Raw genomic sequence first — 25,034 nt, forward strand, 5'->3', positions numbered from 1 at the left:
TTTTTTACCGATTTATAGTGTTTAAAATATTGATAATGGTAGCTTCTCATTGATTATAAAATTCTCCTACTTTATAGCTATGCAATTTTAGAGGTAATTAAAGGGTTGGTTTTTTTTTTCTGTGTTTGAAAAGTTTCATCTCAAACACTAAACATGAAAATTTCACAAATATTTTGTTGGTTCTACCAAAAAATTTTGTTTAACACTTATTGCAGTTAATAAAGTTTTATTATGAGAATTCTCTAAAACATCTTATACAACTATAAGACCCAGTTTGTCCATAGATACCAAAAAAAAAAAAAAAAAACATTTTTTTTAAAATTTTGGAGTTGGAGTTGTGTTTGGTCATAGTTTTTGAAATTGTAGTTTTTGGTGAAATGTAGTTGTAAAAAAGTGAAAAAAGTGAAAAAAATTTCAAAACAAGTTTTTTGAGTTTTTGGTATTCCGAAAATTCAAATTTTCATGGCCAAACGCTGATTCCAGAAAAAAGTGAAAAAAAATTCCGGAATAAAGTGAATAATTTTTATGGCCAAACGGGGGCTAAGAATTTCGGAAACGGATTATTCATTTCACTCTCTAAAATACAAAAAGAGAAATGTGCTCTTTTAAGTCTAAATATTGTTGTTAATTAATAACATATTGTAAATAAGAGAAATATTGAAGTAACATTAAAATTAAGGATTTCTCATACTCTCATGCGTTAGTGTTATTTAAATATAAGAAACATTTAAATTTTTAGCCTAAATATTGTATATAATAACAATTTTAGGAGAGAGAAGTGTTATAAGATATTGTTCGAATAAATTGATTATAAAAGGGTAAATTTGGAATACATCGACTTTTATTATTTAAAAATTAAAAATAGTTTGGTTACAAAAAGATTGAAATAAGGAAATTATGTGTAATATCTCAAACATAAGGGAACTAAGTGTTATAACATGGAAAATAAATTTTTGAAAAGATTTATTTTAAAAATAAATTAGTCATGTCTCCTCTTTTACTAGCACTAGTATTAACTCTTTCTAAATTGAATGGTTTCTTCAGTGTAGTGAGAGAAGAAGAAAATGAAAAACCTTAGCATTCTCTTTGGATTCAGTCGTTCAAATATGGTTTGCTCAGTTACTGGATTTGTCCATAATACTCGTCATTCCTTGTCCACTTTGAGAGAGGACCCACAATTACACGAAATGATTCAATTTTTGGACAACCTTAAAAACTTCGAGAAGTCAGGTGTTCCCAAGGATGCAGGAACTGATTCCAAAGATGGTTTCGATCTTCGAAGAATGAAAACTTTGATGGCACTCATGGGTAATCCCCAATCTACCTTCAAGGTCTGATTTTTTTTGCCACTGATAAATAAGGGTGTCTATTCAGTTCCATTTTTAGTTTGTGTTTAGTTCTGTAAATTGCATTTTTCCGGAAAGTAAATACTGGTTCCTGAAAGGCTGAAACAAGGTTTAGGAAGTCAAGTTTGTTTGCATTTGATACATCTCTTTGCCTTTCTCCATAAATTCTATCTTTCCGTGCAAATTCTGCAGCACATTGTATTAGGGTGTGTTCCGTACGAAGGAAAATGTTTTACGGAAAAATAAGTGGGCTTCTTACTTATTTTCTTGCGTTTAGTACGTAAGCAAAAAATATTATCCTAAAAGCATTTTGTATATAATCTGGACAAGTACTATGGGAGGTGGGTGTGAGGTGGTGGGGATGGGTGCTATGAGGGTGAGGATGAAGATGAGGTCATGTGTTGGAGGGTGGGCAGGACAAAATTAATGTGTTCCGTGCTTCCACTGGGGAAGTCATTTTCTCATTTTTAAGGAATTTGATGACTTTTGAAAAATTTTGACCAGCCGAACATGGGAAAATTGGAAAACATTTTTGGGAAAATGGTTTTGCCATACCAAAAACCCTTAATCTATCATGGATTTCACTGGGATTGATTGAGTTCTTGTGCTGTTTGCTTCTTTAGTTGTAGTCCACTCCTTTTTTCTAAGTGTTTCTAGGTGAAATTATTGTAGACTGTTCATATTGCTGGAACAAAAGGAAAAGGGTCAACAGCTGCATTTCTCTCCAGTATACTGCGGGCAGAAGGCTATTCTGTTGGTTGCTATACTAGGTATTGTCAGATGTTCTTACCATTAACATTCTTATTAGTTTGTATGACTATTCAACTTGCTCGATATGAGCAGTCCACATATACAGACTATCAGAGAACGGATAACCTTGGGAAGATGGGGTGAGCCAGTATCAGCCAAGGCATTGAATCATCATTTCAAGAGAAGGAGGGAGGTTATTGAGAGGGCAGTAAAACTTGAGAATGGATGTCTCAGTCATTTTGAGGTTCTTTTCCCTTTTGTCAGCTAGCAATACATAACTGATTGAAAGATCTTGATGCTTTCATTTCCTGGAGTTATTTTAATAGTTCAGCTTTCTGGCTTTGATTTCTATAATTCCCAGAATTCAGTTTCTCCGAAGTAACTATTAGTTTGCATTATTTTGGGCTGCTTCTTTTATATAGTCTTGTCTTATTTGTTTCTTTTTCTTCTAAAAATTTCAGGTTTTTACTGCTATTGCATTCAGCCTATTTGCTGAAGAAAATACTGAAATTGCAGTTGTGGAGGTTAAAAGCGTTAACTTGACTCTTTCTTCTACAATAGCTATATCACTTTTTCCCCACTTCCTCTGTTCTTTCCGCCATTGTTGGTGTTTAAAAAAATAATTTTTAGACCATATTAGATTTTTGATCTTCCTTAATTCTTTTTCCTTAGAAATAAAGTTTTCTTTCCCTTTGTGTTTACATTATTAACATATTATATTTTCCCCTATCGTATAGGCTGGATTGGGTGGAGCACGAGATGCCACTAATGTTATTTTGGGTTCTGATCTTGCTATATCAATTATAACCACTGTTGGCGAGGAACATCTGGATGCACTTGGGGGCTCTTTGGAAAGTATAGCGGTGGCAAAATCAGGAATAGTTAAAAATGGGCGCCCAGTTAGGTGGTCTTTCCTTCACCTATCCATTGGGTATATTTGAAGATGAAAATTTTTGTGGAAATTTTGTTTGATATAATGTTTTCTGTTTAGGGTTACATATGTGCTTTCAGGCTCTGGGCAAACAGCTCGTGCCCTATAATGGTTGTATTTTTATATGTCCTAGGATACTAGTCTGCTATTTCTAACCTGAAACTCTGATGAGATAGTAAAGTTGATTAACCTTTTAATGTTGTGTTTTTAGTATGTTATGTTAGAAAAGAAAAAGATTGGCCAGTTTGTTGTCTTTAAACTCGGGAAAAGACAGAAATATTATTAATCATTTATTTGCTATTGGATCAACTATGCCTGACTTGCTTCAAATGACCCAACATTTCAGTTGGTTATAGGAGGTCCATTCATTCCATCTATTGAGTGCATTCTTCGTAGGAAAGCATTTTCTATGTCTTCACCATTGGTATCAGCATCTGATCCTGGAAATAGAAGCGCTTTAAGAGGCTTCTGTGAAGTGAGTGGCATACCACGCCAATTGTGTGATATAGTGCTCCAGATTGAGAAGGACTTTGATCTGGTACATACTGATTCTTCATTTGAGGTTCATACATGACAAATTGGACTTCTTGAAACTTGTTCAATGTCTAACAACATAACAAGCTATTGATTGCTTTTTCATAAATAGTGCAGTCTATTGAACTTCTAGGTGTGAAATTACGCATGCTTGGAGCTCACCAACTTCAAAACGCTGTAACTGCTACATGTGCAGCATTATGCCTTAATAAACAAGGTAAGGACTCAAAATTTTCTTTTGTTCTTACTTCAATATTAGTTCTTTCAAGTTAATAAGTCTTCGGCTCGGATTGAAATTGAGATCATACAATCTTGTTTCTAGTCAATTGAAACATTACTGGAGTCAGTTAAGTACTCAATTAATTAATACTATGAATTGGCTTTCTAATGTCACTTTCTGAAACCTTTGTCCTGTGTGCCTACTCACAAGGAAAAGTAGATACAGCTTTTCTTGCCAGTTGATTTGCGATGTTTCTCAACCAGCAGGGATTAGTTGATGCATTATGTGGATCACATAGCTTTGTTTCATTCTTTTCGATAGCTATTTCTATTACGCGCTATAGATTTGATATAGTTTGACGGGGTTCAGGGCACTAAATCTGCATAAATCATTGGGCTTGCAGCTTGCTCCATGATTTAGAATGCTCATCTCAAAGCTTTCCTTGAAGGTTTTATTCTTGGCAAATCTCGTGTCTCTGTTACATTAATAGCACTTAGGTCCAAAAAAAAAAAATAGCACTTAGGTCCAGCTTCACCTTTTATCCCATAACATGCCATAATTATTTCGGGGGCATTTAGCTACCAACACATGTTTCAACATTTACCTTACAACAACAACATACCCAGTGAAATCCCACAATGTGAGGTTTGGGGAGGGTAAAGTGTACGCAAACCATACCCCTATCTCGGAAGACAGGGAGGCTGTTTCCGAAAGACCCTCGGCTCAAGAGAAATCACAACGAGAAAGGTTAGATAAGCACGAGCAGTTCAAAGCAGAATGCAAATGAAACTAAAGAAAGCGAATAAGTCAGAATAAAGCAGTCTGAAAAAAAAGGGAACAGTAGCTACCACAGATAAATAAGATAATCGAAGTACAAGAAACCACATATAGTAGCAAGAAACAAAGGGCAATAGACTATAGATCGAAACAACGACTACCTACTAACCTTCTACCCTAATCTGAGTCCTCCAAAACCTCCTATCTAGGGTCATGTCCTCGGTAAGCTGAACCTGCGCCATGTCCTGTCTCAGCACCTCTCCCCAATACTTTTTCGGCCTACCCCGACCTCTTCTGAAACCATCCATAGCTAACCTCTCACACCTCCGCACTGGAGCATCTCTGCCTCTCCTCCTCACATGCCCAAACCATCTCAGCCTCGCTTCCCTCATCTTGTCCTGCACTGATGCTACTCCAACCTTATCCCGTATATCTTCATTCCTAATCCTATCTCGCCTGGTGTGCCCACACATCATCGCAGCATTCTCATTTCCGCAACTTTCATCTTTTGGACATGAGAGCTCTTGACTGCCCAACACTCTGCCCCGTACAACAAGGTCGGTCTCACAACCACTTTGTAGAACCTGCCTTTAAGTTTTAGTGGCACCTTCTTATCACACAGCACTCCTGAAGCAAGCCTCCATTTCATCCACCCTGCGCCAATACGATGTGAGACATCATCATCAATATCCCCATTTTCTTATATAATAGACCCGAGATATTTGAAACTTCTTTTCTTTGGGATGACCTGGGTACCAAGCCTCACTTCCACGCCAGACTCATGTGTCACGTCACTGAACTTGCATTCCATGTACTCTGTCTTGGTCCTACTCAACTTGAACCCTTTAGACTCCAGAGTTTGTGTCCAGACCTCCAGCTTAGCGTTCACTCCGTTGCGTGTCTCGTCGATCAAGACTATGTCATCCGCAAATAACATACACCATGGCACCTCACCTTGAATTCGCCGCGTCAGACAATCCATCACTAGAGCAAATAAAAATGGGCTAAGAGCTGATCCTTGGTGCAACCCCATCTCCACCGGGAAGTACTCCGAGTCTCCTCCCACTGTCCTTACCCTGGTCTTGGCTCCCTCATACATGTCCTTGATCGCCCTAGTGTACGCTACAGGTACACCTTTGGCCTCCAAGCATCTCCATAAAACCTCTCTTGGCACTTTGTCGTAAGCCTTTTCTAGGTCGATGAAAACCATGTGCAGGTCCTTCTTCCTCTCCCTATACTGCTCCACTAGTCTCCTCACAAGATGGATGGCCTTTGTAGTCGAGCGCCCCGGCATGAATCCGAACTGGTTCTCTGAAATGGGCACGCCTCTTCTCACTCTCATCTCCACCACCCTTTCCCACACCTTCATAGTGTGGCTTATCAGCTTGATCCCTCTATAGTTGTTGCAACTTTGAATATCACCTTTGTTCTTATACAAGGGGGACCATCATACTCCACCTCCATTCCTTAGGCATTTTCGTCGTCTTAAAAATAACATTAAACAATCCAGTCAACCACTCCAAACCTGCCCTGCCCGCACTCTTCCAAAACTCCCCAGGGATCTCGTCAGGACCGGTAGCTCTTCCCCTGCGCATCCTGCGAATAGCACCCTTAACCTCCTCCACCTTTATACTCCTACAATACCCAAAGTCGCGGCGCCTCTCAGAGTACTCCAAATCTCCCAACACAATGTCTCTCTCACCTTCCTCGTTCAAGAGTTTATGACGACTGCCATCTCCGTCTAATGAGAGCTTCCTCTACCAATACTTTGTCATCCTCGTCCTTGACGCACTTTACTCGATCCAAGTCCCGTGCCTTTCTCTCCCTCACCTTGGCTAGCCTGAACAACTTCTTATCCCCACCTTTGTCCTCTAGTTCTGCATATAGACATTCGAAAGCTGCCGTTTTTGCCGCCGAAACTGCCAACTTTGTTTCCTTTCTTGCAATCTTATACGTTTCCCTATTCGTCCGCTTCTCCCCCTCATCTTTGCTGTCTACCAACCTCGCGTACGCCACTTTCTTGTCTTCCACCTTTCCCTGGACTTCTCCATTCCACCACCAGTCCCCACGTCGCCTACCACGGCGACCTCTCGAGACTCCCAGGACATCTCTAGCTGTTTCCCTAATGCAGCTTGCCGTCCTATCCCAAATACTGCTCGCGTCCCCCCTACTCTCCCAAGCCCCCATAGCCATCAACTTCTCCCCCATCTCCTGGGCACTCGACAAAGTCAGACTCCCCCACCTGATCCTTGGCAGGTCATCCGCGACCCTCTTCCTCTTCTTCCTCGTAATCCCTAAATCCATCACCAAAAGCTTATGTTGGGTCGTAAGGTTCTCACCCGGAATTACCTTACAGTCTTTACAAAGACCTTTATCCTCTTTTCTAAGGAGCAAAAAGTCTATCTGCGTCGCAGCCGTCGAACTACGAAAGGTTACCAAGTGCTGCTCCCTCTTCGGGAAACGCGAGTTGGCTACTACCAATCCAAAGGCTTTAGCGAAATCCAGAAGTGAGACTCCTCCTCCATTCCTGACTCCGAGGCCGAAACCTCCATGCTCATCATCATAACCCCCCGACGTTGAGCCGATGTGTCCATTGAAATCTCCCCCTATGAATAACTTCTCGGTGGGCGGTATACCTCCCACCACTTCATCCAAATCCTCCCAGAAGCGCCTCTTCTCCTCCTCGTCCAAGCCCGCTTGTGGCGCGTAAGCACTAATAATGTTCAAGGTAAACCCTTCCACAACTAACTTAACCGCCATCATCCGGTCATTTACCCTCCTAACCTCTACGGCCTGGTCCCTTAGCTCACTATCTACTAAAATACCTACCCCATTCCTATACATTGACTTACCCGAGAACCATAACTTATACCCGTCCACATCCTTAGCTTTAGATCCTACCCATTGGGTCTCCTGGATGCAAGCTATATTAATCTTCCTCTCCTTAAGAATCTTAACTAGCTCTATAGACTTCCCCGTCAAAGTCCCAATGTTCCAGGACCCTACTCTCAACCTAGACGCTCCCTGACCCCACTTACCCCCTCTAACCCTAGCCCCCGTCCCCGGCCAAGAACATGACCCTAGTCTACCATCACTCACTATAGCCACTAAGGGGAATAAAAGCAAATCAAAGATCTATCTAAAACAAACAAGAATCGATACTAAAATCTAAAACAAACAAGAATCGATACTAAAGCACAGTTATCAAGAGACTATATGCAAGTCAGGTTACTATGACAAGAAAGATAGCACTATAAGCTAAAGGAATAAAGGCAAGAATTTAAAGTCAAGAGTCAAGAATGTGTAGCAGGCAAGATTTCACAAGGTTAAAAGACACATGAATTAATATGAGCCACCAGAGGTACCAACTCCAGGTGAAAACAATTTCAAAACAAAAAACAAAAAAAACTGTTCCACGCCGGAAACCCACTGGCGGAGGTTTCCAAGTGCAAAAACGAGAAGACAAGAGGCAAAAAAAAAAAACAAAGAAAAGAAAGGAAAAGAGAAGAGGAGGAGAGAAAAAAAAAAGGGTACTGTTCACGCCGGAAAAGTATACCCGCCGGCGGTGGTTCGCTGCCAGGAAGGAGGGGGTGGGGTGGGGTGTTGTTACCGTTGAGAGATGGAAGAGAGAGAAGGCTGGAATCTCGTTCATATGGCATTGACCATAAATTGGAGGTTCTTTACCTTATCAAAAAAAAAAAAAAAAACTGCCAACACATGCTTGTACCCCATTAAATTGGTATTTCCTCTTTTCGGTTGTGGGTATACCTCTAATTGGGATGATTTCTCCCGATTGACTTAATTAGTTTCAGAAAAGATGGAAATAAGGTTAATCTTAAAGCTTCGTGAGATTTCTCCCATTGTACTAGAAGTAGATTATAACGTCCTCTAATAATTGATGTAAGTTATTTTAGCAACAAAGTTTACGCTGACAATGTCAGGTACTTGATTGAATTATTTTGATATTTTGCTTGTATACTATGATCAACTTTCTTTTTTTAACTTTATTCTTGTAATGCGTCTAAATACTAGGATGGAGTTTGTCCAGTGGATCTATTCGTTCTGGTCTGGAGAGTGCATTTTTGCAAGGCAGAAGCCAAATTTTGTCTTCAGAAGAAGCTAATTTACTTGGAGTACCTGGGGCCACTGTACTACTTGATGGAGGTTGAATCCTGGTGTTCTTATTGTTGGTCATGCACTTGTGCATGTGTCTATATATGTGTCATACTCTTGGATAATACAGTGTTTTACCTCTATTTTCAAGAGTTGTAATTGTCAGTCTCTTGGAAGTGGATAATATGGTAATGAATAAACATTTTCAGCACATACGAAGGAATCTGCCAGGGCTTTGGCAAACACATTGCAGATGACATTTCCAAAGGCAAAGATGGTTCTTGTGGTTGCTATGGCAAATGAGAAGGATCATCTAGGTTTTGCAAGAGAGCTACTCTCAGGTGTGACCAATTTTGGATTTCTTTGTCACGTGATGCATATCCTTTTTTAGTTTACGAGTTCTCAGATCATGTATATGTTAACGTTTCAAAAAGTTCTCAGATCATGTACAAACTTAATTTTTCAATTATAGCGTAGCTGTAACCTGAAGATTGTGGAATTGTTTTATTGCCATTATGACCCCTTTTAGGTGTTTCCTAAAACTATGACTCTTTAGAGTGCTTAATAAAAACTTAAAACTATAGAGAAGTACTCTAGAGAGTAGTATCTTTTTTTTTCTTTTTTTTTTTACTGTTGAGGAAGGTAACAGTTGTATTACTATGAAACAAAAACTTATCACCCCAAAAAAGGTGCTAAGTTTAGATCTTTACAAGCAGCAAAAGGGTATAAAAAACCTGTCCAAAGACCTATATTCTTATACATTGCCTATCAAGTCAACTAATTCACCTACTTCCCCCACAGATTCTGTTTACACCAAAAAAGGAACAGACTAAGACAGTTCATCCTAATTTTCTGGATAGAACTACTAGTGCCTTAAAAAAATCTAGCATTTCTTTCCTTCCACAAACTCTGCCAGATGCAGGCAGGGATGATCTTCCACCACTCCTCCTCACCACCTCTCTTTCCTATACTCAACCAGCTGCTTAAAAGTCCCGAAGTAGTTCGAGGAATAACCCAATTTATCCCCATGATACAAAAGAACATGTGCCACAGATTTAAACTTGTCTTGCAGTGCAGTGTTATCAACGGCGCGCTTAAGCCTGAAGCGAGGCTCAAAACATGTTGAGCGCTTCACCTCGCTTTTTCTGCACTTTAGTGTCGTCATTAAGGTTTTAAGACATACTTTTCCTTGCAAATGAGCCTGTCTTGAAGAAGCGACACTAAACCATTGATATTTCACTTTATCGTAAAAAGTTTTCAATTTCTTTGTCCATATATTTGTTATTCATGCTTATAATTATTAGTCTTGGACTAAACATATATATTTGTATATATTCTCCTCTTGCACCTTTTTTCTAAAAAGCCCACACTTTATTTGCGCTTTGCGCTTAAAGCCCCAATGGACCTTAGAGCTTTTTTGCGCTTTTCGCTTTCGATAACACTGTTACAGTGGTAAAAAAGGTGTTCATTGCTTTCAACTTCCTGGTCACTTAGAAGACATCTTGGACAACTCTGGAAACCTCTTCTTTGTAAATTAACTTCAGTTAGGCGTGCTTTCCTAATCACCTGCCAAACAAAACATGACACCTTCACTGGAATATTTACTTTCCAGACTTGTCTCCATGGCCAATTTACCTTAACTGGGCCTCTTTGATTCAAATTCCAGTAAATAGATTTTACTGAGAAAGTCCCTTTACTTTTCAATCTCCATCTGGTTCTGTCTGGGCAGTCAGATAAAGCAATGTTATAAAGCTCTGGAGAGTAGTGTCTTAGGACAAGTAGTTTTTAGATGTTGAGTGTCTAGAGATTTGATCTCCTTATATGGGCATTCCTCACCCTATGAGCTAGCTTTTGGGGTTGAGTTAAGCCCAAGATTCATTTCTTTATATGGTATCATTGCCAGACCCATCCCAATTCATGGTTTACCGATGTTGGACCCCCATATTAAATTGTCCCCACTGCAGATGTCCAGCCCTAGGGGTGAGGTGGGTGTTGAGTGTCCCACATCGGCTAGGGATGGGAGATTTGGTCCCCTTATATGGACTTGGACAATCCTCATCCTATGAGCTTTCTTTTGGGTTGAGTTAGGCCCAAGATTCATTTTTTTTTATAACCGTGGTACCTGGGCCAGCTTGCGCGTGCCTCGACTAATTCCACGGGATACCTGCCACCTCCCACCAGTAACAGGTACCAGGTAACTCTGTCCACCAAGGCTAAAACAGATGAGAAGAAATCACTTAGTGTTTTTGTCTCTGTCGGGAATTGAAATTGAGACCTCATGGTGCTCAACCCACTTCATTGACCACTAGACCACACCCTTGGGTGCGGCCCAAGATTCATTTCTTTAAATTGGACATTATATATACATTGCAAATTTAAACCCTATAAGGAGAATAAAGGTGAAGTAAAGATTAGACAGACTTGTGGTGCCTAATGAACACAATATGGACATTTGGACTTAGTCTTGTAGTAGAATGGCATGATAGATAAACGCAAACATAGAGTTTAAATAAAAAATGACTTAAATAGAGGAGTGCTATGAAAATGTTATGCTGATAAAAAGATACTTGAAAATATTGTGAGAGACAACGATGTTATATGGCATGATTGTAGGGTCTCCAAGTCTAACGTATCAACAAGATATATGTTTTTGGAATGCAGATGTTAAAAGATAGATTTGCCTTCATACAAGATGAGTCAATAGATTTGCCTTCATACAAGATGAGTCAAGATTGAAGAAGATTTTTTTTTTTTTTATGTGATAAAGGGTTCAAATGGATCATGTAGAGGATATTAAGAGAATGTTGCCTGAGATGGTTTTGTTATGTCCCACATAGACCACATATGCACCATCTTGCGGTGCGACAATATGATAATTGGAGGTGCTAAAAGGGATGGCGTAAGCAGTTTTGTCAAAGGCGCGCTTAAGCCCTGAAGCGAGGCTCAAAACACGTTGAGCGCTTCGCCTCGCTTTATGTGCGCTTCAGTGTCATCATCAAGGCTCTAAGACATACTTTTCCTTGCCAATGAGCCTCTCTTGAAGAGATGACCCTAGATAATCGTTATTTCACTTTATCGTTATGTTTTTACAATTTGTTTGTCCATATATTTGTTATTCACGCTTATTATAATTAGTCTTGGGCTAAACATGTATATATTTTTATTTTTGCACCATTGCGCCTCTTTTCATTAAAGCCCACACTTTATTTGCACTTTGTGCTTAAAGCCCCAGCTGACCTTAGAGCTTTTTTGCGCTTTTCGCTTTTGATAACACTGGGCGTAAGTTAAAATCTGGATGGGTGAAATGAACGAGTCTGCTAGACTGTTGCAATATATGTTGGATCGTTAAGCCTAAAATATCCACAAGATGAATACCGTAAAATGTGGATATTAAGGATGAATGAATAGTCATATAAAATTGGACAATATTTGAAATAATGGTATTTGATAAAGGATTTGAGTGGCAGACAGCCGGACATAGAGAATATATGAGAGAAGGTTGTCTGATATGGTTTTGTTATGTCCTACATAGACTTCATATTCGCTTCCTGGAGGTGTGACAATATGATAATTGAAGGTGCTAAAGGAAAAGGGATAAACCTAAAATTACATGGAACAAAACTGTTGGAAAGACCTACAACCATTTGAAGTCGATATGAACTTAGCTAAAAACAGAACAAAAATGGAGTAAAAAATTTCATGTAGATGACAGCTACTACTTGGGATATAGGTGTAGTTATTATGCTTACATTATGTTTGGACAGTTACCAGTTTCAAAATGCTTACATTCTGTTTGGTCTTAACAGGAGTTGTCCCTTTGGGAACTTCAGATAAAATAGGTTTGGTCTTAACTAGAGCTTTTTTGTGTGGATCTTTTGTAACTGTAGGGTAAGTGTGATATTTAGATAATCTTAGTTCAAAAGCTCCTAATTTTTCTTAAAAGACATTATTTATTATCTGAATGGAATAGACCCAAACAGAGCTGAATGATTACGAAGAATTCATACAGCCAACCTTAGCTAGTTTGGATTTGAGACATGGTTGATTAATTGATTGATTTTGAAGATAAAATTGGGATGAGATTTTCAGTTTTTTTTTTTTTTTTTTTTTTACCTGAGGCACAAACTTTGAACCTCATTATAGGTTTTAAGGTTAAAGAACGTATTACCTTAGAGCATCCAATCAGCATTCCTTTTGGCTTGACCAAGATGTTGTATTCCTCTAAGTCGCGCTACCTTCTCTTGTTAAAAAAAAAAAAATCACAGAACCTTCTAGTCAAAATGACTTCTTTTGTGTATTTTTCTATGTAACTAGTTGGCCCAAATGTGGGTTATCAGATTCCTTCCATGTAGGGAAGTTTATAAGGTGAATCTATTTAGCTTCTCTTGGTATAAGAGTGATAAGACAACTTATAACTGTTCAATTTCAGGAAAATATATATTTCTTTAAATAGTCTTTAAACTGGAAACAAAGTAATTGATATACATGGGGAGTACTAAAAGCAGCAAATTTTTCCTAATATGTAACATTGTTCGCTCTCTTCTTACTTTTAGACATTTACATATTTTTAGTTACTAATACAAACAACTACTTTGAGTTCTAAATGAAATGTGAATTACCACTTTCAAATATTAGAGTGTTTGTCTCGAACATTATGCTTACATTTTACATGTTTTCTGGTATTTGATTGTAGTACTATAAATGACTCCACTAAGACAGAGCCACTTCTTTTGGCAGTTGGGGATTTGGATGCTGTATTTTTTACAGAAGTTGACATTGCTGGTGCTAAATCAAGAATGACTTCAGCATCTTTATTGAAATGTGCTTGGGTCAATGCTTCGAGAGAGATGAATATGAAGGTTCTTGACCTCAAAGTTGCAGATAGTGAGGATCAATCACTTCAAGCTGCAGGGATAGTGGAATCTCGAAGCATTTTACTTGCGGCGGGATCACTATTGGCTTGTATGGGAGCTGGTTTTAAGATCCTTAGTGAAAGAACTGGAGAACAACCTGGAATCATAGTAGTCACTGGTTCTTTGCATATTGTTTCCACTGTTTTAGGCTACTTGCACAGCTGACACATACTTGGTAAGAAAACTTCCATTTGGGTATTATTCTGAAAACATTTGATATTGAGCTACTACTTAGCAAAGGTGAATGAATTTATCAACTGATTGTCAATGTCAAATGAGTTGGGGTAGATTATATGTATTTTCTGTATCAATTATGCTCTATGAAGGTCCATCTCATTGTTGAATTACCTATAAAATAATAATCATTCTACTTCTGTTCATGCACATGAATATGTTCAGGCCTTACTGTCACACTATAGACAATACTAAAAGATGTATTTTGTTAGTGAAGAATTTCCCAGTTTACATGCTTGCTATTATAAATGGCACTATCTTGATATATTGTCATCTAGTTCTATGGGTTGCTTATGCTAATATTACATTATCTGTTTGCGTAAGGCTTTGCCAGAGCCCTTTGATGAGTTGAGTTCTAAAATGAGCTTGAAGGTTCAGAGCCCTGAAATTGCAGTGCAAAAGTTGGATAGCTGAGTTGTGGAAGACTGGATGATTCCTGAGTTCTCACTTGGGTCCTATGAATGTACAATTGTTTACGATAATGACATGTGGTTCTTGAATAGGTATTTTCCTTGCTGCCCAGTTGTTGAAGCCAATTTAACTTATTTACATGGATCTGTGTGGTTTCTGCAGCAGGAATAAAAGCATACTTCTCTTCTCACACTCTTTGAAGGTATTAGCAAACTTTATGCAATTGAGGATCAGTGGAACCACACAATTAAGACGTTTAACTTGATTGAAATCTTTACGTATTTAGTACACTAGAACAAGTTAGCTATACTGGTTAGGGGACCTTGATAATATTTATGGAACTACAAAATCAGTCTTCAAACACTACAAGAGGACATGCATTTAGCTTGGGACAAAAATCCAACTTGACTTGCAGAAGTCTAAAGCTAATGTCACTTTAGCACTACCTAATTTCCGTACTTATACGCTTTTAACTTGAAAATTGATTCATCAGCTAAAATTAGCTTGAATCATTTTGCCAGGCATGTAGTCCTAGCAATTGTTGGCTATGGTTATTTCTGGCTGAATTCCAAGCCAAGTTTGTGTAGTCAATGCTGACTTTATTGAATATTCTGATCTAATATTATTTATATCCTAGCCTTTTTTTCACGTTTGCTTGGAGTTTTCCCTGCTAAATAACTACTAAAAATAGTTAGGATTTTTTCGCCAATGTCACTATATGGTTATTTAAGCTAAAATTGATAGATATCCTAGCTAAGTTTTTGGTTTTGGATGTTTTGCTGCTAAATGCATACCTATAATTCATAGCTTACATATTATAAAATGTAACGTAATGTTCTATACAGTTTGACAGAAGACAAAATCAGCAATCGAAACATCCAAGTTATCAAATGATATATACGTACTTGCGCATCCATTTTAAATGATACCATCAATCCTTAAAAAATGAAAGGTCTACTAGTAAAATAACACATGCCTTAATTTTGAAAAGCAATAACATAAACTATGTTACTCAATTACAAACAATAATCTTTGTGATAACTTATGTGGCATTTGGTTTACAATATTAGCTTCAGCATATTGCTAGTATATGAGTAAGCTATGCCGAAAATCCATGTATTATTTTATTTATCATAAAATATGAAATAAAAATACGTGTTTTTTGTTTAAACATTCAGTGTCTGAAATTTGTTTTTTTGACTAATTTGCATCTCATAGCACATTATCCACTAATTAAGGGGAAAATGCTCCATACCAAAGGCTTGAAATAAAAATCTCTAGTTAAATGCACTGAGATCTCATGTCACATAAACATGATCAGCCGTCAAAGAAGTTATGCACATAACAAATACAAATAAGCATGGTTAAAACATTTGGTATCATTAAAGGAAGTACATATTTTCATGAAAACCTTTCTTATAACAATCTTGCTCAAATATCTGTGTATGTTGTAAATATTAGTAATGGATATCCATTTAATAGACTTAAAAACCATGAATACTTGGTCACCAAGGAAACTTGGCAACCAAGAATACATGGTCTCCAAGCTTTTGTCATGTGTTTGGCCACTATTTTCCTCCTATAATTAGGAGGTCCATTTGTAAAATTGAAAGACAATAAAATATCTCTCTCTCTCTCTCTCCCAACTTCTTTGGCTATATCTCTTGTGTCGTGTACTTTTAATATTATTTCATAGCACGTTATCAGCACGAGATTCAAACCAACTGAGTCAATAACCTCCAAACATGAAACTTGGCACCAGGTGCAGAGATTAAATACAACATCAAGGTAAGTGATTTATTCAATTAAGTTGAATCATGTGGATTACTATGCAAGTAAGTATAGTAATCATAATAAGCATAGCTATGGCAGTACGCAATCCATGTCTATATGATAATCAAGTGATAATATCCAAACGTTGTTCTTTTATGTACTGATGAGAATTCAACAAATTGTATGGTATTCACTTTATGATTTGTTTGATCTCGGGAGCTCAATGGTTCACTTGGCTATTTATATGTCTTTGGTTCCAGAAGAACAATATTTTAAGAGGGATTATGATGTTAATTTCATATCCCTTAATAGCTAAATGAATGGTCACCGGAAAGTGACAATATTTCCTATGTATTGTTGTGGTCACAATTGAAGATGTGTCAGAGAAAAATTCTCTACATCATATGTATGCCTTGATTTTCTCCTGGAGTGGCAATATCTTAAAAGAAATTCTAAGCTATCACAATTTGATATGCTTAAGGCCTGCACGTTCAGATGATTGTGTTCCATTTCTGAAGAATGAGAACTTTTGATATTAGCTATAAATATAGATCCATTCCCTGAAGTGAATGTGATAATATGTAGTAAGCCTATAAATATAAACGTGCATTTGATTGTGAAAATGATTCATCTCCAGAAGAGGTAGAATAATTGAGAAGAAATATTCTGAATATTCTACTAAACTCATAAATATGCTCCTCGAGAAGCAAACTTTGAACTCTACTCCCGAAGTAGTAGAACATTGAGCTCTACTCACGAAATAGTAAGACTCTGAATTCTACTCCAGAAGTAGTAAGACTGTGAATTTTACTCCTGAAATAGTAAGGCTTTTAATTCTACTCCCGAAATAGTACAACTCTGAAATCTACTCCCAAAGTAGTAGAATTCTGAAATTTACTCCTAAATTAGTAAATATTTTTAAATTCACCCCTGAAGCAGTAAGACGTTGAAATTTACTCCCGAAGTAGTAAACCTTTAAATTTTACTCTTGAAGTAGTAAAACTCTGAAATATTACTCCTAAAGCAGAAAGAATTAGTAAAATATCTGAGAAATATTCTGAAGCAATGTCTTCTTGTGTTTGAGAAAAATGATGAGCTATTGATGACCGTCATATTTCAAGCACATTTAAATAATCAGGTTTCGTTCCCCGAAGTGAATAAACAAATACCACAACTTGTCTCCTGGAGAGATAAAATACAAGGAATGTACATGTTATTTTTTGTGGTATGAAATTAAGACATTGCAAAGTATCATTCTAAGGCAAAAGGAAGCAAAGTAGAATGCTTTCTCCTATAACCACATTAATACATTATGGTTGGTTGTTATTGATTTCCTTGAAGGAAATAAACATTAGTGTATCTCTTCCTGAAGGATGTGGTTACTATGTGATTGCCGTTTTGATACAAAATATCCAAATGTTAATGATGAATCTCCCTGAAGGAGATGTTTGAAATATTGAAGTTTAGAATTCAATGTTTATTTTGTGACACCAGTAGTGTCACAATTTGCTTTCATGGTGTATTTAGGAAATATTTGGTAATAGAAATTAATGATCAAAGGCTCCAGAAGAGCTAATTATTTATTTACAAGTATCATGACACTAGCAGTGACCAAATAATATCTGATTATGATAAATAAATTGAAGTCTCTTAAAGATGTTATATATGATAATACCATTCATCATAGATCGTAATTGATATGATCGGAACGCTGTAGTAGACCTGAAGTTTACTAACAATAAAAATGGTTATCATATTGAGACTACAAATGATCGGAATACTAAATATCTTCAAGTTACAACGGGTAAGAAATACACATCTGAAATGTTACCTGAGCATGATGAGATCACATACCACGATAAACCAGAAGTTTATTGATATACAATTTCATGCAATAGTAAACCAGAAGTTTATTAAAATAAATAGCACTCGTCATGGTAAACTTGAAGTTTACGGGTACAGATAATTTTATCAGTTGACAAGACCATTTTGATCATCCTGATTTTAATTTGATGTGCTAATTGAGTATTAAAAACATATTGAAGAACTAGAAGATTCTTCAAGAATTTGTTTGTGTTGCTTGTTCTTATGATAAGTTGATTACACCAGCTAATGTTGGGACTGAATCCCCAAAATTCTGAAAAATATAAAAGGTGAATGTGGGCCCATTCACCTGCAATGTGATGTCTTAAATAGATGCATCTATAAGACGGTCACATGTATGTTTATTGTCAACTGGCAGTTTGACATTTACAAAGTTGCTTGCTCAAAATAATTGAGTTGGAAGCACAATTTTCAGAATATGTAATCAAGACAATCATCTTGATAATGCTGGTTTATATCTAAGCTAGTTTGGCATTAGATGCCTCCATAATACAGCTAAACCATTGCTTATGAGAACAGAGCTTCAGATGTTGGTCTGAGATATGATATATTGCATACAACAGCACTTGTATGCTTCAGATCAATAAATTTTGATAAATTCTCCCCTCATATTTGGTTCAGGGTCAGGAACTAGATATTTCCATCTTATAGCGTTTAATGTACGGTATATGATTAATGGACATACTATGATGCACATAAATGAATTTTCCCAAAGAAAATAGGGACATATGTCACTAAAATAAGGGGGAGAGAATAAGCAGTTAAGAAATATGTCATGAATTATCATCAGTATGATCCTCAGATAATTCAAGTGAAATGCTGGAAGCATTAGCTGACCCAACTACGTCATATTTCATCTGCAAAATGCTCTTAATGTCCCTGAAGGATAGAGTCTACAGTATGCATGGAGCATGGGTAGATCAATTGGTCCCAAATATAATAATCCTTGAAAAAGGGAGGAGCAAATGATCATAATAAGGAGGCAATTTGCCCTTGAAGAGCTACGACATAACACTTCATAAACCTTATGAGAGGTTCAGGTACCTGAAAATAATGAAGTGATGAGATCTTAGTAAGTTATGTCGAATTGCGAACCGATACGAGATGATATCTCATCGACGATATCTTTGATACGATATGGCGCGCAGTAATGTATAAGATTGTGATGATATGAGTTCTACGTCTCTTAAAGCATGCTGACGTAGAAATAATTAACAAGTGATATGATGCATCTTGGTTAGCGATTGGACCTGTAGTCTAGACATTAGAAGATGTCACAATTTATAATGATGGGAGCTTTCACAGTCTATATGGCTTACTTGACAAAATTTATACGAAAATTTCTGAAGGATCCAAGATGCTTGAAACATATACAAATTCTTGGGACGCTGGTTTATAATCCTTAAATGGATTAAATGAATCAAGGTTGATGTACTGAAATCACCTTAATATATATTCATTGATGAATGGTGCAAATATACTATGTTTATACTTGTCTCTTTATGATAGTGAGAATCTTTCATATGAATATTATTGGAGCTCTAGAAGAGTTTACAAAAGTAGTACATTATCTGCTGAAAGAAGTTGAAATAAGAAAATTGAATTGGTCCTGAAGTACCATATCTTTATGCAATTGGTGCACTTATATATCTTGCTATAACTATGAGCATGATATAATTTACTCCTATATGGAGATATTGAAATAAGATCAATTGCATACTGCTGATGAAAGTATGGCATGAATGTGTTTATCCTAACAAATATTGTCAAGTGTTTTGGATATACAGGGCATTTATCTGACCGACATAAGAGTTCGATCCAAATATGTTATCTCTTTCCATGAAGGATTACTGTCAAACCATGTTATTATATATGACAGTCAAACCGTAGAATGATAATATCAGATAGATTATGAAGCAAGTCAAGAATGAACTTGACGTGATTTTAACAATATTATATGGTGATGATGCAACTCTATCTAAGGAATGAAGATGCAGATTATTAGCTAGGTCGTTTGACAGATCTGATCACAAACACAGTACCAACCTCAAGATATGATAAGTTGGTATATACAAGATCGGAGTACATCATCTTCAAGAATACACCAACTGAATACACCATAGCTATTTTTTTTCTAGCTTCAAAACAACACCAACAGTGAGCAAAAAAAAAATATCATTCCTACTAAACTAGATCAGCGAGATTATGTGCCTTCATCTTACTTACAAGCCAAACTATTAGTGATGCATTCATTTCTTTTTGCTTCTACCTTGCTGCTTTTTTACTTCTACCGCGCTTCTTTTTAATCCTACAATGCTGATCAAGAAAGTGACTCCCGGTCGCACAACGCTTACGAATAATTTTACGCTTCTGCCTCATTGATGGTTCACCATCCATTTCATCGTTGGAATCATCCAATTCATTACCTTCTATCTCAATATTGGAGTCCTGCCCATCATCTCTATTAGTGGCCTCAGGGATATCAATGGACATTTGCACAGGCGATGAGTTGAAAACAGGGGCATTCTCAACAAAAATATTCTCAAAAGACGAAAGACTTGGATCTCTTGAATGTTGTGGAGTTTGTGGCGTCACGTATGGCATAATCTGAGTAGTCGTTGGTTGATATGTCATACCTGATGCCTGAGTGAATTCGTGAGTGTCGCCCCTTGAAGTGGAACCAATATTACAATTTGTTGTTGCTGGATCATCTTCCGGGACTGCTTGGGCATCTTCCTGATGCGTTTCATCCATTTCAATGGACACTTGACCTCTCTTAATAGCACGTTCCCTCCTACCAGCAACACCACCTTTTCCTCGCCTACGAACAGAGGGACGTATATGGTCAGCATGTACCCCATCTTTTTTATAGTCGGCTTGTAAATGAATTTTATTAGCCTCGTGCACATATGTCAAGCACTTTTCACCTTCACTCCGCACCATTGCACGAAACATATAAAATTCCTCAAATAATGGCTGATCACCGAGTGATTTTGCTTTATCAACCACTGAATGAATATAACGCACCTGTGTAAAACTGTTACACCCCTCGTTTTCGTAGTGGTAGAACTTATGATTTTCTAGCTGAGTATGCCTTGGGAATTGAGACCCGAGCTTGAGTTTTGGAGATAAAAAGTGTCTTACCCCGTGTGCAATGGTACCAGCAGGTATTCCTGGTGATTTATAGAGTTAGAAGTTGAACGAGTCGAATTGACACGGTCTGAACTAAATTGGAAAAGGTTTGCAGACACTAGTCAAGATTGACGGGTCGTCGATGTTGACACCCAATTTTGTCCCTCTTTTATTTTTAGCTTACTCGGATTTCTAAATTTACTGACAAGCTAAATACTTTATTTTCACTATTTTTTTTCTTTCTTATTTATTATTATTGCTACTGTTATTTTCAACATCGCGAGCATTACTTTATCGCAGATTTTAAATGTCCATCATCGTTTCATTTTTTGGGTTTGGAATTGTTAAATTAATTACAAGACAATACTTTATAAAATCTTTATTTTTTCTACATATTAATTATTAATTGTCTTTACATAGTATATGTTGTATTAAATTAGAAGCCCAAAATAATTAAATAGAGGAGAAAGGATCAGCAATTTTCACCTCATAAACAATTGCTCGGAAGTATATCAATATTGGACTCATTTTGAAGCTCGTATTTTAAAACGACGCGCTATAATTTTTATTTCGTCAAAATATTATTTTACCAGGGACAAATTCTTGATAATTCTATTTACCTTTTTTCCCTATTCCATAAAAAATAAAATAAAAAATTTAAAAATCCTTCTCAAAGTTTCCATCGGATTTCTTTCTCCTTTTCCCTTTTTTTGGGGTTCCACACGTAACTTTTCATCTTAATTTCTTCCTTCTTTTCTTTTTGGGGCTCCACATGTTTCCTCCTTTTTGACTTCATTTTCCCTAAATTGCTCATTCTTCCCCAATTCAAACGACACAATCCTCTTTCTCTTTCTTTTCCCTCTTCTTTGTCATCTTCTCCTTCTCTCCATCCCTCACAGCTGCACACCCCTTTCTCCCTTCACTCTCACGCTCCCTCCACCTTTCCTTGTCCTATGCTCCTTCCACTCACCATCTGCTCCCACACGCTCCCTCCACCTTTCCTTGTCCTCTGCTCCTTCCACTCACCATCTGCTCCCACACGCTACCTCATTTCCTAAACCCGAATCTAAACCTTATAAAGAGGTTGGTCTTGAACGTTTTCAGGGGATTTTGGGGGACGACATTCAACATTTTTTTATCTTTAATCACTACTCTAAATCTGGAATTCGTTCGAACTCTGTTCTATTTCAATTCTTTGGCAGCCACTTTAAACGTTCCTAATTATTTTTTTTACATATTTCAATCTCTATACTTGGGAACACCCATTTGAAAATTAAGTCGTGTTGCTCTTTCGGCTCGTTACTTTAAGATCGAGCGTAGATTCGACGCCGACGACCCCATTCACTGCACCATAAAAAGTTCCTCGGACTCGTCCTCCTCCGCATTCGGTGTTGGGCTAAAAGCCCAACAAAAATACTCCTCGAGTCAGCTCTATCCGCAGCCAAGAAACAAAAAAAATATTCTGGGTTGAGGCCCATAACAGAGGCAGCGAACAACATCAATCATAAAATGGGCTGAGCCCATTTAAATCATTTTTTACGTCTTTATTTTATTTTCTTTGTGCATTTACTTTGTAATTACGTGACTAACACTTTTTCTTATTTTGTCTTTCCTTAGCTAGAATGAACCTTAGTAGCATTAAGGGGTTTAGTTTAGTAATGGGTAGTTAATTTCACAAATTACATTCACTTCTATTTTTAAAAAAAAAAAAAACTATTTATAGTATCTATAACATTTATTTGAGTAATGGATTTTCAAAATAGCATGATTACATCATTTGGGTTAAAGGACTCATTTCTCATTATTACCATCCTAGGAATTTGAAAATATCACTAACACACAAAATATGAATCCAATTGTATTTTACAAGCATTTTTCAAGATTTACTTGATTATATATGTTTTTGGCCGAAATTGATTAAATAAAGAGTAATAAAAAAAAATAGAAAGAAATTCATGGCCTTTTCATCATATTTAAGAATGTAAGTCTAGGTATTCTTATGCTTTCATATTCATATAACATCATTTTATCTAAAGATCACATTTGTCAAATCATTTTTTTAAAGGCTATTATTCATAGGCAAATTATCCTACTTTCTACAAATCTTATTTTTTCGAATAACATTATTATATTTCTCATTTAAGGCCTTAGCAATATTTTGAGTCTCAATTAACATTTAGAAACTCTTTACGCAAATTATTATGTTTTCTATAAATATTATTTTAAACAACACTATTATACTTTCATTTAAAATTTTAACAACATTTATAAGTCATATTTCAAAATAGCATTAAAGTACTCTTTTATACAAATTATTATTTTCTACAAATTCTATTTTAATAGTATCCTTACATGTCCATCCATAACTTTAGTCATACTTACAAAGCTACTTTCTTTTTCCTATAATACTATATTTACACTTAGCCTAATTAATTATAAGTCCGGTCGATTAACCATTATTAATGGGTCTTAAAGGATGCCTAATACCTTCCCTTTAGACTAATGAACCCTTACCAAGAATCTTAAGTTTCGCAGACCTTAAACAGAGTTAACTTTAAACATAACTTTAATAAACTTTAGGTGTCCTAATTCACCGTAAATAATTAGGTGGCGACTCCTTAAACAAATAAACAAAAACAGGAATCTCCAATACGTCATACTTCTAATTTGACCCAAGTTAAAATGGGGTGTGACAGTCGAACCTGTCGACGGGCCATCGTTGTGCGGCATCGACAGGGTTCCGCAGCCATGCATTCTGCAGGCGCAGGTCGACGAGCACGTCGACGGGTCGTCGACCCGCTCGTCGAACCGGACCACTGAAGCAGTTAATTCTCCGAGTATAAATACATGGTCCTTGACCTTATGTCCTATTTCTCCCATTTCCAGATCAGAAAACCCTAATATTTTGCTCTCCCAACATTTGTGGCATAGTGGTGAATATTTGACATGATCCAGACCCCGTAAACCCGAGCTTGTGAAGAAGAAGGTTGTTTCTAGGGTCTCTCCAAGAATGGGAAGCTTAGGAAGTTGAAGTTAAAGTGATTCTTGGGATTCTTGGCCCCTCAATGTATGTAAATGATTTCTACCCTTGTATTTAAGTTAGTTAGTAAGAGTTTTGGTGGTTCATGTGAAGAGAAGATAGCCATGAAAGTGATAAGTCAATGAAAGGTTAAATAGTGCTTTTGGGTTATGTCAAGAGATGATTGAGGGATGTGTTTGGGTGTATCTTGTTATGAGAGTGTTGCTATTAATGTTATCCTTGATATTGTAGTTGAGATTGGATGGAATTAGGAGTTGGGGATTTTCTACGTTTTCAAGAGATATGTTGTCCATAGTGTTAAGCTCTTTTGTAATTATGATGATTAGTGAGTAAGGTGAATAGCCTAATTAAGGCTTATGTTATCTTAATTGTAGATTTACAAGTTCAAGAAGTAGAAGTTGGGCGATTTGATATACGTCAAGGTATGTTAAGGTTATTCCTTCTTTTTTTTGGCATGATCCTATGATATGAACCGATAAGCGAGTAAGAGAGTTTCCATATTACTTTATTCCTATAAGCACTAAGAGAAATACAATTGATGTTCCCGTACCCCGGCTATGGTATTTTCCCCATACACTGATCTTATGATTTCTTGTCCTAGTAGTATGAGTTTAGTAAGGCCCATGAGAGGCAAATTGCCATTATATTATTTGAGAATCCTGTTGTTCAAGTCTTACTTGTATTATGCATTCCCTTTCAGTTCTCAGGGGTGCAGTGAAAGGCACACTTGACGGGGGTGAAGGTGTGACCTATGATATTACGTTCTATATATGAAAGGCACACTTGACAGGGGGTGAAGGTGTGGCCTATGAGTGGTCCATGAGTGGCCTATGATGTTGGAGTATATACATGAGAAAGGCACACTTGACAGGGGGTGACGGTGTGGCCTGTGATGTGACGATGAGGTGTGTACCTACTAGATATATATATATATATATATATGCATGTTCATACTTCTCGACATGTAGATTCATTC

At 36.9% G+C, this 25,034-nt stretch overlaps 1 protein-coding gene across 2 annotated transcripts; it reads left to right on the forward strand.

Moving 5' to 3' along the window:
• The first annotated feature begins 1,001 nt into the window (after positions 1-1,001).
• Positions 1,002-14,423, forward strand: LOC132639563 (dihydrofolate synthetase). Of its 2 annotated transcripts, none has more exons than XM_060356008.1 (11): positions 1,002-1,331; positions 2,019-2,116; positions 2,190-2,340; positions 2,558-2,620; positions 2,834-2,995; positions 3,374-3,565; positions 3,679-3,778; positions 8,591-8,722; positions 8,881-9,012; positions 13,409-13,759; positions 14,143-14,423. In XM_060356008.1, the coding sequence occupies exons 1-10, from the start codon at positions 1,065-1,067 to the stop codon at positions 13,747-13,749; spliced, it is 1,638 nt and encodes a 545-aa protein (XP_060211991.1). In that variant the 5' UTR covers positions 1,002-1,064; the 3' UTR covers positions 13,750-13,759; positions 14,143-14,423. The 2 variants fall into 2 exon arrangements, with proteins under 2 accessions (XP_060211991.1, XP_060211986.1); XM_060356003.1 differs by having other exon boundaries at positions 1,003-1,331; positions 14,153-14,423.
• The last annotated feature ends 10,611 nt before the right edge of the window (positions 14,424-25,034 follow it).

Source organism: Lycium barbarum, chromosome 1 (genome assembly GCF_019175385.1).
Source record: "Lycium barbarum isolate Lr01 chromosome 1, ASM1917538v2, whole genome shotgun sequence".
Taxonomy (NCBI): Eukaryota; Viridiplantae; Streptophyta; class Magnoliopsida; order Solanales; family Solanaceae; genus Lycium; species Lycium barbarum.